The sequence below is a fragment of the Artemia franciscana genome, chromosome 10 (assembly GCF_032884065.1).
Source record: "Artemia franciscana chromosome 10, ASM3288406v1, whole genome shotgun sequence".
NCBI classification, from domain to species: Eukaryota; Metazoa; Arthropoda; class Branchiopoda; order Anostraca; family Artemiidae; genus Artemia; species Artemia franciscana.
In genome coordinates, this window is record NC_088872.1 from 47935204 (window position 1) to 47953081 (window position 17878).

At 35.4% G+C, this 17878-nt stretch overlaps 1 protein-coding gene across 1 annotated transcript; it reads right to left on the reverse strand.

The window, feature by feature from the left end:
• Positions 1-13045, reverse strand: LOC136032507 (gamma-aminobutyric acid receptor subunit beta-like; the record flags this gene model as incomplete). The annotated part of the gene is given in 3 exon segments (XM_065712813.1): positions 1-1325; positions 7188-7366; positions 12761-13045. Coding segments are annotated over 3 exon segments (866 nt in total), but the record flags the coding sequence as incomplete, so codon positions are not given.
• Between the last annotated feature and the right edge of the window lie 4833 nt (positions 13046-17878).

Consider the following 17878-nt stretch of genomic DNA (forward strand, 5'->3'; position numbering starts at 1 on the left):
TTGTCACTTCACACAATATTCCTGATTTTAAACTTGTTTTCTATACTTCCTTCATTGCGACACCATTTTTTGTTTTAAGTTTTGATTTTCTGTTCTTCAACACAAGAAATTGTATTTCTTTGTTTCAATAGTCTCTAAATGCTGTTGGACTCAATACTGATTTTTCATTCGTTTTATACTTATCATCTATGCTTTGATTTTGACATCATTTGACTTGAAACACAACTTAAACTTTTTTTTTTTTACTTGTGACAGTCATTTGTCAATAACGTACCTTTAGTTTATTGCTGATTTTCGACAAACAAGGTCCTTTTCTGTTCACGCAGAGGCGATTAAGGGTTTAAGATAGCAAAATTTTTATTCTGAATAATAGAAAAAAACTCTAGAAAGCTTATACACTTAATAATAAGTATTATCTTATTGCTAATATTCGTCAAACAAGGTCCTTTTCTGTTTACGCAAAGGCGATTACGGGTTTAAGAGCGCTATATCTACCTAGCTAAATCTTTATTCTGAATAATAGAAAAAAAAACACAAGGAAGCTAATAAATAAAGTCGATATTTTCATTGCGCCAATTAGAAACTGATTCAATATCTTATCACAGCTAAACTTAAAAATAGAATATTGTTGCCAAAAAATATAACTAAATATTTCAAAAAGTATAGGTTTTGGCTATTTATCTTTACCCTGTACTGTAGATTCGACTACTTTTACTGTTACTGATGATTCCTCACTGAATTAAGTCGCCTTAGGCACAAAAATCTATGCAAGCTCTTCCTCCAACACTGTATACTCAGAACTCCCCTCTTTACTTCTTTCCATGGTTGTCATTTTTTTATCCTCTCCGAATTCTTCTCTCATCATTTGAGAACATACTTTGAGTATGTTTGGCTCAAAACAGACTGCAGTAAAGCGCATTCATTTACAATATATAATAGCACCAATATGTCACATTGAACAATAGAAATGAAATAGGGAATACTAATCGAGAATATTTATCAATAATGTTCACATCTTTTACTCTGGGAAAGCTTATTTTCAATGGCGTTCGTTTTAAAGACTGGAGAAACCGTTGATTTGATTTAGGTATATTATTTAACAAATTGGATGATTTTGAACGAACTGGGTTGCAAGGACGATGTATCCTGAAACTAGGGAGGGCTATAGGAGGATCCTTGTAACTTTTTCCTTGTCTATGACGCAATGATGCTATTGGAGACATTGCTAAATCATGAAGCTCAATTATTCCGAGGTCTTTGGGGGGTTCTTTGCAATCCTGTGTTTGACAACCATCGGCAGCTTCTCGGATGTCTCTCTTCTTAGCCTGAAATATTAAAATATATGGAAGTAAAATTATTACTTCCTCAAAAAGCGAAATAAAATTTGTAAGGAATAGGACTAATAAACTAAATTTATAGGGTCTAAATAAATAGGACTACTAAAAGTAAATTTGGATAACAATGAGTCTATGGGAAGTAGCAAGAAAAAGAAAAACACATACAGCCAAACGATCGCTTTGCCTGAATGAAAACAAGGCATTCTCAGCACTGACAAGGAAAATAATATTTTATAAAAAGAATGGTACTGAAAAAAATTCGATAAAATTAAAGCAATAAAACTAAATTCAAAAAACAAGAAATCTTAAAAAAAACAGAAAATGAAAAAATCAAAGCAAAATATGAAATAGCTACTTCATGTCTATTCTATTTCCGTTGTTTTTACATCGAGTACTTCCTTTTTGAATTTTGGAATTCATAGTTTTTATGCTGGTCTCACACCCTCAGTTCTCAAGATTTACTTCTTTGGTTTTGTTATGGTTGGTCAGTTCGGCCTTAGATTTTTTAGCCAGATTATTTGCTCTATAGCTTGGCAGTTGCTGCTCAGAAGGTGGTCACACAATATTGCATAAATTCTACAGTAGAGCGAAAAAACTTGAAAATATATTTTTGGTTTTTCAATTTCTATTAAAATCCGTTTTACAATTTTAATTGTTTACTTAAAAACAATCACGTCCGAAAAAAACATTGACATTGATACTTCCATTTTCCTACCATCTTATATCCAAGAGAATGAGAAATAGAACAGTTTACAGAAATTAGAAACTTGTAGATACCTTTAGGTATCTAAAAAAGGAAGTTATCTAAAAGAAAGTTACATAAAATCTTGTGAATTGCTAAGTTGAGTTTATATCTAAATTTTACTGAGGGTTTTGATCCAGTTAGTATTTTGATCTGAAGATAAAACAGAAGTTAACATTATTTATTCCTAAGCTTGCCATCTCCCAAGACTTAATGGATCACAACCTTTCCATAATACTTTAATTTAGTTCCTGGATACATATCACATAAATATTCATCACAAAAAATCATCTTAAAAGCATTAAACCGAACCCCATGAGTCAAGGAACACCAGCAACCCGAGTCAAACGTGACGTGGTACATTAACTACAAAAAACTACTGTTTGATTCCGAAAAAAAGAACACTTTTTAAAACACAAGAAGAGGGCAAAAAGTTATTTTGTAGGGTCAATTCCTCCTCCACCTCACCTTTGTTCCCTCCAAATTAACATCACTTTGGAGAGGAGTATGTACAGCTCTACAGTCCGCAGGGAGATAGATGCTGCAATTACTAGTCAGTAGTAGTAGTATAATTTGTCACATTTAACTCAGCAATAAACAATACTAATTAAATAGTGATACGCATCCAAAGTAACAAAACTATCCACCCAGTTCTAAATCTCTATTTTTTCCTATTTTGACGAGTCAAGAAACTTGCAAGAACAGCAAAAAAAAATATAAATGAAAACGCTTATATTTCATTCATATCACTCCAAGTATTTTTATTGGCATTCATCTAAGCAAAACTTAATTTGATTTTCGAGGAAACGTAATTATAGAGCAGAAAATAAAATGAATAAACAGATAAGTCCTTTTTCAAAAATTGTGGTATCCCATAGGGAAAACTTTATAGCATTAAAGAACTTCTCAGTAGGAGTAAAAGAGATTATGACAGAAATTTAGTTTTAATCCTGTTATTGCCCTGATTCCGCTATTTTGATCGAAAATGCTTTTACACGACACAGAATTTACCAAAGAACTGCCAATTCCAGGAAAGATTAAAACAGAATCTAGGCGCAAAGTTTAGAAATTCTTATATAAAAAGTCGTTACATAACCTAAAATAATCAAAAAAAGCGCTTCGAAGCACCTCTAGTTCATTACAGCAATAGGTCCTAGCTGGAAAAATTTTCCATTTAGGATTACACCTTACTTATCTTCCACTTAAGAGTGTAAGTGAGGATGGATTGTTCTTTGCTTAAATTTACAAAAAAAAAACTGTGTAGTTTCGGGGATTATCTTGGACTGATTCTAATTGCTTTAAGATAAAGTTTACTTAATTTTAGGTCCTCCTCGACAAGTAAAGTGTTTTTATGTGGGCTAAAACAAGCAGCATTTTTATTGTGTTCTGGCTATCAATGGCGTCAATTCATGAGAATTTTCGGAGATGGGGAGAAGTATTTTTCAAAATCTAGGGAAGCAGGCTACATTTTTTTCGGACATTTTCAATGAAAATACTAAAAAAGACGTTTTCAATAAAACATATCCCCGAAAAGTTTTTTTCCCAAAATCAAGAACAAGAATTGGTGCCGTTGTATACGCAAAGGATATTTTAATATTCTTGAGTATTTATAAAGGATTACACCTGGCATCATTCTAGGATAACTAATTATTTTTTACAATCAGACAGAAATTTTCAAAGCTGGAAAGATAGATGTAACTTAGTAAAGAATGAACCAAGTTTCATCGTAGCCATTATTTAAAAACGCGATTAAAAAGATACTTTAAAGTGAAAAAAAACTATCATTTGTTGTTTATTCAGTAATGATAGTTACCATGTCGATTAATCTTGATTATAAAGTTTACTTTTGAATAAAAAGCCATGTCGGAAAATAGCTTAATATCCTTCAAAATGCTTGCAAATAAAAACAAGAGCTAAGAGCTCATATGGCCCTTGTGACGAGGTCGGAAGAGCGAAGAGCCAAGAGCACATATTGGATGAGCTGTAGCTAAATTCTAAGAATCAATAGATTGATTTAAAAGGAAAATCAGAAGCTTAATGCCGGTTGGGATTTAAAATAAGAGCTCTGAGACACAAGCTCCTTCTAAATATCAGAACTCATTAAGATCCGATCATCCACTCGTAAGTCAAAAATACCTCATTTTTTCTAATTTTTCCTCTCCTTTCAGCACCCCAGATGGTCGAATCGGGGAAAATGACTTTATCAAGTCAATTTGTGCAGGTCCCTGACACGCCTACCAATTTTCATCGTCCTAGCACATCCAGAAGTACCAAACTCGCCAAAGCACTGGACCCCCTAATTCCCCCAAAGAGAGTGGATCCAGTCCGGTTAAGTCAAACACGTACCTACGACATTTACTTATTCTACCCACCATGTTTCATCCCGATCTCTCTACTCTATGCCTTTTCCAAGATTTCCGGTTTCCCCCTCCAACTTCCCCCAATTTCACCAGATCTGGTGGGGATTTAAAATAAGAGCTCTGAGACACGAGTTCCTTCTAAATATCAAATTTCATTAAGATCTGGCCAATCGTTCTGTCAAAAATATATCAAATTTTCTATTTTTTTTCCAACTAACACTCCTCCCCCCAACTCCTCCAAAGAGAGTGGATCCCTTCCAATTATGTCAATCACATATCTAGAATTTGTGCTTATTCTTTCCATCAAGATTCATCCCGATCTCTCCACTCCAAGTTTTTTCCAAGATTTCCGGTTTCCAAGATTTCTGTTTTCCCCCCTCCAGCCCCTATGTCCTCAGATCAGATTTGAATTGAAAATGGAGCATCTGATAAATAAGATCTTTCTATATATCAAGTTTCATTAAGATCTGATCACCCGTTCGTAAGATAAAGAAACCTCAATTTTCAAGTTTTCCAAGATTTCGAGTTTCACCCTCCAACTACCCCCCCCCCAATTTCACTGGATTTGGTCGTGATTTAAACGGCTCTGAAGCACAAGATCCTTCTAAATATAAAATTTCATGAAGATCTGATCACCCCTTCGTAAGTTACAAATGCCTCATATTTTCTACTTTTTGTCAATTACCAGCCCCCCATCCCCCAAAGAGAGCGAATGCGGTACGATTTTGTCAGTCACATATCTTGGACTTGTGATTATTCTTCCCGCCAAGTTCCATCCTGATCTCTCCACTCTAAGCGTTTTCCAGGATTTCCGACGCTCCCCACCAAACTCCCCCCAATGACACTGGATCCGGTCGAGAATTAAAATAAGAGATCTCAGTTATGAGGTCCTTCTAAATATGAAATATCATTAAGATCCGATCATTCCTTCGTAAGTTAAAATACCTCATTGTTTTCAATTTTTCAGAATTAACCCTCCTCCCAAATCCCCCAATGAGAGCGGATCTGTTCCGGTTATGTCGATCACGTATTTCGGATTTGTGCTTACTTTTCCCACCAACTTTCATCCCGATCCCTCCACTCTAAGCCTTTTCCAAGATTTACGACCCCTCCCCCCACCAACTCCCCCAATGACACTGGATCCGGTCGGGATTTAAATTAAGAGGTCTGAGTTACGAGGTCCTTCTAAATATGAAATTCCATTAAGATCCGATCACTCTTTCTTAAGTTAAAAATGCCTCATTTTTTCTAATTTTTAGAATTAACCCTCCCCCCAACTCCCTCAAAGAGGGCGGATCCGTTCTGACTATGTTAATCACGTATCTAGAACTTGTGTTTAGTTTTTCCACCAAGTTTCATCCCAATCCCTCCACTCTAAGTGTTTTCCAAGATTTTAGGTTTCTCCCTCCAACTCCCCCCAATGTCACTGGCTCCGATCGGGATTTAAAATAAGAGCTCCGAACCACAATATACTTCTAAATATCAAATTTCATTAGGATCTGATCATCCGTTCGTAAGTTAAAAATACCTCAATTTTTCTAATTTCTCCGAATTAACCGTCCCCCCACTCCCCACCCCCGGATGGTCGAATCGGGAAAACAACTATTTCTAGTTTAGCATAATCTGGTCCCTGATAAACCTGCCAAACTTCATCGTGCTAGCTTATCTGAAAGTGCCTAAACAAGCAAAACCGGTATCAACAGACAGACACACCGACAGACCGACAGAAATTTTCAATCGCTATATGTCACTTGGTTAATACCAAATGCCATAAAAAGTACGCCATTCCAACATCTATTTTTGAAAGTTACATAAAGGAAACGTAAGGCCCTCCAGCTAGAACAACCAGAAAAGTCACTTTTTACAAGGAAAGCACTAACGTTGTTTCTTCTTGCTTTCTTTTTTATTCTCAGCAGCTAGTGGGGCACTGGAACATCATAGCGAGTTTCATATGGATTTATCTGAGGAAGAATTTCTATAACTAACAGCTTTACATAAATTTGACTTTTTAACACTGCCATAAAGGGTCGTGAAACACCAGGAAGTTGTAATTTAGATGTCAGGCTATAGGGGGTTGTGTCATCCCCAGAGACCTTGTTATATGATCTTTAAACTATTTTGAACAAAATGGCTATTCAAAAATGTCGATGAGATGTATTTAGGGCTAGTTGCCCTAAAATAAATTTTGACTCTGAAAAGGACACTAGAATTTCTGATTTTCGATCGAATGAACCACGTCCGAGGTTTTTACTTCTTCCATAAAAAACTTATATTCTAGTAATTGGCGACTAGTATAACTTTCCCTCTAATACTTTCCCTGAGGGTTGTTAGGGGGCCTCCGTCTCTCAAAGTTTTGCTTGAATATGTTTGGGGAAATGATGGGTGTGGGGGACGAGGAGCTAGTTGCGCTCCAATTGCTTTTGAATTTTAAAATGGGCACTAGAACTTTCAATTTTAAATCAAATTGTCTCCTTTTGAAGTTTCTACGACAATTCCTTCTATACGAAGTGACTCGTTCACAAAAAAATCCATTGTGCCCACATCACTCTTTATCTAGGCAGAGCTATTGCGCTGCCTATGGTGTCGTTTATGATCCTTTTAGTTTTTAATTTAGCTCTTAACGTTTATTTAAAAAAACAAAATTTTTCCGAAAAACAGGAAATTAATTATTTTTAAGACTGGTTCATGTTAGCACTATTCTGGTGACTCTTATATACTAGTTAATAGAACAAATTCTATAATTCTTACCTTTTTTGCCCTGCCACCCCAATACGTGTAGTTGACAGCTGCATATTCAAGCAGCGCGGCAAAAACAAATACAAAACACATCACTAGATAAATGTCTATTGCTTTAACATACGATATCCGAGGTAGAGCTGATCTTACACCGGTACTTATAGTTGTCATCGTGAGGACAGTGGTTATGCCTGTTAAATATACGAATTTTAGGCAAATAGAAATAGAAATAGCGGAAAAAGAGAAAAAAACAGTAAAATTTGTCAAATAAAAGCAGTTATGATGATTTTATATACAATTATATATCAGAGGCAACGCTCTAGCATTGCTTACAATGAAGAACAGTAAGGCGTTAGTATATTATTATTATTAAATAAAAAAACTAGTTTTGTTAACTGAAAGTAAGGAGCGACATTAAAACATAAAACGAACATAAATTACTCCGTATATGAAAGGGCTGTTCCCTTCTCAACGCCCCGCTCTTTACGCCAAAGTTTGACTCTTTTTCTCAGTTCTACTTTATTAATCAGTAAAACACTTTAGCGTAAAGAGCGGGGCGCTGAGAAGGGAACAGCCCCTTTCATACACGGAGTAATTTCTGTTCGTTTTAAGTTTTAATGTCGCTCCTTACTTTCAATTAAAAAACTAGTTTTTTATTATTTAATTTCTGAACGTTTGATTTTGGCCCTCCGCACATAAATTATTAAAATGAAATTTGCATATTAATTCTTTTTTTTGGCTAAATCGCTTTCTCTTAGTTTTGATCAGACGATTTTGAAAAAAAAGGGTGGGGGCGGAAGTCTAGTTACCCTCCAAGTTTTTGGTTACTTGAAAAGGCAACTAGAACTTTTGATTTTAAACGAACGTTTTTATTAGTAAAAATACACGTAACTTAAGAATTAACTTGCATAACGAACTTTTATATTCTTATATTTTTGTCTAGTATATGAGGGGGTTTGTCTCCTCGTTAATACCTCAATCTTTACACTAAAGCTGAAATTAAACTTTACACTTAAACTTAAAGCCTTAACTTTACACTTAAAGCCTGAATCAAAACGGCCGTAAAAAATAGTTGAGATTCCTAAAAATATTTCAGCGTAAAGAGCGAGGTATTTAGGAGGAGATGAGCCCCTCATATGCGTAATAATCTCTGTCGTTTTAAGTTTTAATGCTGCTCCTTACTTTCAGTTGAAAAATCTTTTTCATATTAATTTTTTCTTGTTTTTTTTTATAATAATGCTAGAAAATCCTGCGCCCCCTTCATTGAATTTCTCTTCCCCCGTGAAATATTCCTCCAGGGAAAGATCCTCCCATCTAGCCCCCTCCCACCAATCCCACCCCCCAAACCAAAATAACCCCCTGAAAAACGTCTGTACACTTCCCAATAGCCATTACTGTATGTACACACTGTTCAAAGTTTGTAACTTGCAGCCCCTCGCCCGGGGAGTGTGGGGGAGTAAGTCATCCCAAAGACATAGTTATTATGGCTTTAGACTATGCCGAGCAAAATGGATATCTCAAAATTTTGATCCGCTGACTTTAGGAAAAATGAGCGTGGGAGGGGGCCTAGGTGCCCTCCAATGTTTTGGTAACTTAAAAAAGGCATTTTGATAGCCATTTTGTCTAAAATAGTCCAAACGTCAAATAACTATGTCTACGGGGTTGACGTAAACTCCATTCTCCTGGCTTCAAGTTATACAAATTGCAAATTGTTAACCTTTAAGATTTACATTTAGAAAAGGGGGAATGTTTTCCAGTGGGTCTCCAAGAAGGCTTACAATTACTTTCCTGTTTAAAGGTAAAATAATGAAATCATAAAAAAGTGATACGGACCAGCTTGTATTTTATTACAACTTGTATTCGAGTTAATTCTTCATAGGTCTTTCAAAAACTTTGGGAAACACCAAGAGAATGAGATAGGACGAAAATTAGAAGGCGACAGTAAATATTTTCAAAAAAATAAATCGAAAAGAATTTTTTCCTTCAAAAAAAGTAAGCAAAAACAGTTTCTTAACCACAGATTCTAAGCAAACTGTATTATCCAATAAATGTTGTCAATAATATTTTATTACTAAAGTCATATATTAGTAAAAGTAAATAAACAAGCAACAAACAAACATTTGCAAAAATACTTTGTTTCAGGAAATGCTTTCAGGAAATGTTAAGATTGATGTCGTACACAATCAAAACATAGAATGTGTATGTTGGATCCCAAAAGAGCGTATCAGTAATACCTACGGAATGACTGGGGATATTAATTTGGAACTTTCTAGGAAGGATTGGGGGAAGTTGAAGGGTGACTAGAGGTCAACCACCACCACCCCATTTCCATTTTTGGTACTACCACTCCTCAAAACCGACCGAAACTTTGAGATATTGATTTTACACAAAACATTCAGAAGGTCCAATAGCCACACCGCCAGGGATATCATTCCCCCCTACAGCCCAGGGGCAAGGGTTGTAAATTTTAAAAATTGCCCAGTGTTTACATGCAAGATTAATCACGGGCAAAATAGGGAATGTTTGATTCTAGGTATGCCCTAAAAGGATAAGGGTACTAATTTGAAGCTTTCAGAAATGTTGAGGGGTGCGTTAAACTAAATCGAAAAACACTCTGCATCCAGTTTATCACAAAGGCAGATCTGGAATATACTAAGAGCGGCTAAGGAAATTGAAGCTGAAACTTTCAGGACTTTAGGGGATGTTGAAATAAAGTCAGAGGGCTACCAGCACCCTCTCTAATGCATTTTTAGCTACCCTCCACCCGAAAATATCCGATCAAAATTCTGAAATATTTATCTTGTTCAAAATAGTCTAAACGTTGAATAACTATGCATATGAGAATGAAACACCCCCCCCTCTCAGAATCGAGGGACAAGGGTTTTAAGTTATGCAAGTTGCCCACTGATTATATATAAGGCTGAACATTGGAAAAAAGGATCATGCTTGATCCTTGATCTCCAAAAAGGATCAGAAGGGAAAACTTTCAAAAAAGGTTTGGGGGATGTCGAACAAAATCAAGACAAACTATATTCAGGTTGGTTGTGAAAAGGGCGTAGCAGTAACATCTAAGGAAACGCGGAAGCTATTAAGTTTCATGGCATGTTGAAGAGCACTTAAAAAGGTGATCGAAGGGTACCCAACTTCTCCCATTGCCCTTTCAGAAGACCCCTCCCCCTCGACACTGACAGAAGCTAAAAAAAAATCAAAAGGACTAAAGTTTTTTCCTCCAGAGAAACCATACCCCCACAGGCCTCTAGGCAAGGAGTGCATCTAGGATTTTTTTTGGGGGGGGGGTATTTACATAAAAAAACACTTCACAAACTTATTTATATGCAATATGCTAGGTCAACCTTGAGGGCTCAAATTGGTAACCCCTCCCCCCTGGACACGGCCTTTTCAGGGGTGTCCGAAAAGTCTTAGAGCATTGAAACGAAATTTGGGGAATATTGAGGAGTATATTAAGCTATACCAAAAGACAATATGTGTATCGACTTCATCAAAAAGACGTATCTACAATAATATAAGAACGGGTAGGGGTATTAGCGGAAAGCTTTCATGGCCATTACAACTGCTACTATGACTGCAACTGCAACTACTTCCAAAAGCTACTGCGACTACTTGCGACAAGGCTTACGGTTATTATAGGCTTACTACGGTTATTTCCAACGGTTACAACATGCAACTTTGATTACAAAAACTTGCGACTGTGACTGCTCGTGAATGTGAGTGCAACTACTTGTGACCGCGACTGCTTTAACTTGAAACTGCTTTCGGGGAATTTCGAGGGGGATACTGGACAAAATTAAAACATACTATATACATGCTGGTTGTCAAAAAGGTGTATCAGCAATATTTCAGGGATGGCTAAAGGTATTACGATGCAACTTTTACGGTGTGTCCGGGGAATTCTTGAAAGTGATTCAAGGGCTGCCGGCACCTCCCAACTTACCCTGTTTAGACGCCTCTTCTCCAAAACTGATCACAATTTTGAAAAACACAGCATTTTATTCAAAATAGTCATTGTCCATTGTTTATATACAGGATTTATTATTGAGAAAGGCAGAATATTTGATCGTAGATGTGTCCAAAAAAGCTAAGGGCGATAAGGTGAAACTTTGGGGACTGTCTTGGGGGATTCTGGGCTGAATCAAAAGACAATGTGTGCATCCAGGCCAGCAAGAAAAGGAATCTGCAATACAATTAGGAATGGCTAAGGGTATTAGCTATAAAATTTCAGGGCCAATGCTTCTACTATGGTAGCAAATCTGATTGAATGCAACTACGACTTAATTCCGACTTCGACTAATTCTACTTATGACTACTTTTAAGAAATTCTGAGGGGGATGATGAAAAAAAAAAAAAAAAAAAAATCAAAACACGCTAGTTGTATGCTTATTGTCAAAAGGGTGCATCAGCAATATCTCAGGAACAGCTGAGGGTATTAAACTGAAACTTTCAGGCCACATTGAACAGTGCTTGAAGGTTAAAAGCCCCGCTTGTACTCTTTAGATGCCCTCTTCTCAATACTGAAACGAGCCACTAAATATTCTTTTAAAAGAATAAAGATTCTGAAACGGCCACTTTTAAAAATAGTCAACGGGTCTAATAACTCTCCCTATTAGGCTATTACATCCCCACCAGCCCCCAGGGAAATAGTTGAAGCAATGTGCCCATTGTTTGTGTGTGCACGATTTATCATTGGGGAAGAAGAAAAATGTTTGATCCTAGTTGCATCAGTGATCCTGGACCTAGAAGTGAGATCTATATCAATTTTACTGTAGTTAAACATGTTTAAGGCAACAAGGGGGGGGGGGCATAAAAGCATGATTTTGGTAATTCTCACGCCCAGAAATTCTTCCTTCTGTGAATACATATAAGACCAACAACGCAAAAAGCTAGTGCTTAGCCCATTTCATGCCCATTCCTTTGCTCAGAATCTTTAGCAGAGCCAACTTGAAGAGTGATCAAAATATGCAGCCACACACTCGAGCCTTCTGGAGAGGCATAAAATTGGCCAATTTTGGTAAAAAACAAATCGCAAACTTTTATAATTGATTTGAATGTTGGGTCAAAATATTTAAACTAAAAGGAACTTTCTCTGAGAACTATTACACTTAAATTTCAAGGTAAGTCAGTCTTTCAATCAATGAATCTATTGTCAAAACACAAAAAATCGCAATTCACACTTCTCGCCCCAAAACAGATTCTATGCCCTGGACATACAAAGGCAGTAACTACACAACTAAACCAAGACATGAAAATAAATTAAGGACTGATTATATTCTATAATTATATTCGGATGAGAAACTGTCAACCACAATTCAAAACCAGCCGATAAGAACCACAAGAGATGCTGTGCACAAGGTAAACACTCACAAAAAAATTCCAACCCGGCCCGAAGATTTCCATTCTATCTTAAGGAAAATTATTATTAGAAAAACTTTGTAAAAAATTTGTAAAGATATTTTGGACAATTTCTTAAGTTGTGCTCCTCTTCTCAAAAAAATACAAACTGTCTAATTGATTAAAAAAATGATAATAAATTGAAGAACCATGACTAGTACAAGCTTACAAATACAAACCTAAGGCAACTCTTGCAGAAGTTGCTTCATGGTTGATCCAGAAAGAAACCCATGACAGCATCACAATCAAAATCGATGGCAAGTAGGTTTGAAAAACAAAATAACCAATATTCCTTTCCAGTTTGAAGGACAAGGATAGACGTTGGTATTCACCAGTTGCCAATCGCTCTTTTCTATCGTTTGCGTTATAGCCGACAATGGTAAATTGAGGGAGTTCTGCTTCTTCTACGCCAAAAACTGGGGTGTCTCGCCAAAACATGACGACGTCTCCAACGGTATAGCCATCTAAAGAGAATTTATATATATATATATATATATATATATATATATATATATATATATATATATATATATATATATATATATATATATATATATATATATATATAAATAAATATATATATATATATATATATATATGTATATAAATATATATATATATATATATATATATATATATATATATATATGTTTATATATATATATATATATATATATATATATATATATATATATATATATATATATATATATATATATGTTTATATATATATATATATATATATATATATATATATATATATATATAAATATATATATATATATATATATATATATATATATATATATATATATATATATATATATATATATATGTTTATATATATATATATATATATATATATATATATATATATATATATATATATATAAACATATATATATATATATATATATATATATATGTTTATATATATATATATATATATGTTTATATATATATATATATATATACATATATATATATATATATATATATATATATATATATATATATATATATATATATATATATATATATATATATATATATATATACATATATATATAGATAGATATATATTCCTGCTTGGGGTATTGTTTTTTCAGTCATGGTTTTGTCTCTTCTATATGATTGTTTTTCTGATAATTCACTGTTTTTACAAATGTTGACGCACTTGCCTGTCTCTGTGTCTATTTTCAGGTGTTTGTGTGTCTGACTCTGTGTGTTTGATTGTTTTGTTTTGTCTCTCTCTCTCACCATGCCTCTGTGCCTGTGTTTTTGCCTGTCTCTGTGTCTATCTTTGTGTGTTTGTGTGTTTGACCCTGTGCGTGTTTGTGTATGGTTTTGTCTCTCTCACCCTGCCTGTGTATGTGCCTGTCTCTGTGTCTATCTCTGTGTCCTTGTATGTCTAACTCTGTGTATTTTTGTGTGTTTTTTATCTTTCTCTCTCACTATGCCTGTTAGTTTGCTTGTCTCTGCATCTGTCTTTGTCTGCACAAGAACAGCAAGAAAACAGGCTTGCGGCTGATAGAGAAAGTAAGAAAAGATAGCGTGCCTAGATATCACAACAACAGTGTGAAATTAGGCTTGTGTCTCAAAGAGAAATCACCAAAAGAAAGCGTGCCGAGGAATCACAAGAGCAACCTGGGTCAGTGCGATGCTGGATGTACTCAGTGGAATGGCAAAAACGAGGATTGCCACACGCACATATACTAACCTGGCTACATTATAAAATCACTTCTAACGAAATTCACAAAGCAATATCCTCGACTTTTAGTACCCAACACAATTACTGGCAATGATGGTTACCCACAATATAGAAGAAGATCTACTGAAGATGGCGGTAAAACAGCAATAATAAAGCGTAACGGTACCACCATCGAAGTAGATAACCAGTGGGTTGTTCCATATTTCCCATTATTATCAAAAACATTTAATGCACACATAAAGGTTGAATACTGTAACTCCGTAAAGGCAATCAAATACATATGTAAATACGTCAACAAAGGCAGTGATATGGCAGTTTTTGGCTTGCAGTCCGAAATCAAAGATATCTACGAAATTGTGCAATATCAGGCTGGAAGATACATAAGCAGTAATGAAGCTGATTGGCAAATTCTTTCATTTCCGATACATGAACGTAGTCCAGCTGTTGTTCACTTAGCGGTACATTTACAGAATGGTCAACGTGTTAATTTTTCGGAATCCAATGTGCAACAAAGAGCCCTGAACCCACCGGATACAAAGATAACTGCTTTCTTTTCGCTATGCAAAAATGATTCTTTTGCAAAAAAACTGCTGTATATAGAAGTGCCTTCGTATTACACGTGGACGTCGAAAACAGGTTAAGTCAGTCGACGGCCAACGATAGGAAGACTCTACACCGTTCTCCCCAATCAACATGAATGCTTCTTTCTACGCCTGCTTTTGGTGAATGTACCCGGTCCGACGTCTTTTGAGCATTTGAGAACTGTAAACGGTACTATACATGATACTTACCGTAGTGCATGCCAAGCTCTGAATTTATTGAAGAATGACCAACACTGTTATACTGCATCAATTACGCGTGCTAAACGTCAACTCAAAGTCAAATTCGTGCATTGTTTGGAATCATTCTAACAACTTGCTCTCCTTCAGCTCCTACAGAGTTATGGGGAAAATATAAATCGAAAATGTCCGAAGATATACTCCATCGGAAACGGTTAGAAACGTCAGATATGACTTTTGATTTTACATCAGAAATTTATAACTACACTTTAGTTATTATAGAAGATTTGTGCATATGTAAGGCAAATAAACCTCTTCAGGATTTGGGAATGCCTTCACCTAATCGTACCGCTGCTGCTTCCACATGTGTAGAATTGGATCGTGAAGAAAGTTACAGTACGAGTGATCTATTGTCGTATGTACAAAATAACATTTCCAAGTTAACGTCGGAACAAAAAGACATTTATGATACGACAATGCATTGTGTCGATAACAACGTTGGAGAAATTTTCTTTTTGGATGCGCCAAGAGGTACTGGTAAAACGCTTGTGATAAAACTGATTCTGGCATTGCGGGAGATTTCAGGCAAACATTATCTATAATACATAGATCAACCCCTGCAGACGAAATGAATGCTTGCCTGAAAAATTCTAATTTATGGGCACACGCAAAAACATTAAAATTAACTACAAATATGCGTGTCCGATTTCAAAACGATGACTCTGGTCAAACATTTTCAGATCAATTGCTGGTAATTGGAAACGGAAAGCTCCCAGTAGACTCAATTTCAGGACGTATACAACTACCTGCTGAATTCTGTAATATAGTGACGTCCAAAAATAAATTGATTGAAAAAGTATTTCCGCATATTCTAAGCAATTATAAAAATAATAAATGGATAAGTGAAAGAGCGATTCTTGCACCCAAAAATATAGACGTCCACGAAATCAACAATGTTGTTTTGACCAAGATTCGAGACCAGGCAGTCCTTTACAAGTCTGTCGACACAGTTTTGGAACCAAATGAGGCGGTTATTATCCATCTGAATTTTTAAATTCCGTGGATCTTTCAGGGTTTCCACCAAAAGTGCTACCACTAAAATTAGGCGTACCAATAATACGTTAAGAAATATCAACCCACCAAAGCTTTGCAATGCCACGCGACTCGCCGTAAAAAAACCAATGGAAAACGTAATAGAGGCCACAATCTTGACAGGGCCTTTTGAGGGTGAGGTTGTTCTTAGTCCTCGCATTCCCATGATCCCAACGGATCTGCCTTTTCAATTTAAAAGACTGCAATTCCCAATTCGATTAGCATTTGCAATCACCATCAACAAAGCTCAAGGTCAATCATTAGAAAAATGTGGTATAGATCTTAATACTGATTGTTTTTCCCAAGGACAATTGTAAGTTGCATGTTAGAGGGTCGGTAAACCTGACAATCTATTTATATGCAGCGACAATTGGACAGCGAAGAATGTTGTATATTCGCAAGTTTTACGCAGTTAATTTATATTGTATCTATCTATCTATCTATCTATATAAAAACGATGTGTGTATGCATGTTTGTTTGTTTGTAAAAAGAGCGTTTGCATATGACTTTATGATAAGCACATAAGGCTTTGTGTATGCACAGACAATGGGAAAGCCAAGAATGTTGTATATTCGCAAGTTTTAAGTAGTTCAAAACACATATATAAATCTATCTATATTCATAGGTTAAACACAGGGATACAACTACAATGGCACATAACTAATATGGCGCATAGCGATTACGCGCGCGGGGGAGCTTGGGGGGGGGGGCGCCCCCACTAACTAGGTGTTGGGGTGGCGCGAAGTGCCACCCCAACACCTATATATATATATATATATATATATATATATATATATATATATATATATATATATATATGTATATATATATATATATAATACTTTTGTAGATTTATTTCACTGGGAATAGCTCGCACACTTGTCGATCTCGCCGCTAACCCAGGGAGCGAGTATATATATATATATATATATATATATATATATATATATATATATATATATATATATATATATATATATATATATATATATATATATATATATATATATATATATATATATATATCACACACGCACTCCTCTCTCTCTCTCTCTTGCTCTCTCTCTCTCTCGCTCGCTCTTTCAGTGCCTGTTCGTCTGACCGTATTTTAGCCTGTCTCACTGTGTTTGTGTAGAATTTTGGAAGAAATCCGGCCTTTCTCTTTTAGACTTAACGGTGAAAACCCTGTTAACCTATTTCAGACTCTAGTAGATGCCCCTATGAGCCTGGTAGTAGCAGCTTTGTCTCTGAAAACTCCTTTGCTTTTTATCTCTGACTTTTGAATAAACATTATAAACATTTGAGTTGTTTGTCAGCATTCAATGCTACGATAACTTTATTATGAACACACTCTTTTTTTTAAAATTCGTCTTCACCTTCAAAAATCAAGATGTAACTGTTTATACTTCCAATTTACCAATGATGATGTTCAAAAACGTACACTAAACAAGTTGTTGTCGATGACCAGCCATAGATTACCATGGAGGAAGTCGAACACAAAATCCGGGAATTTGCAAAATGTTGAAAGTGCCATAGGCATGAGGATGCAAACCCGGGGGTATCACCGTTTGTGGTACATTTTATCATCGGTTGGAGTACATTTTACAGGGGTTAGTGTTTTATGAAAATACTAACTGGCTACATTATAAAATCACTTCTAACGAAATTCACAAAGCCATATCCTCGACTTTTAGTACCCAACACAATTACTGGCA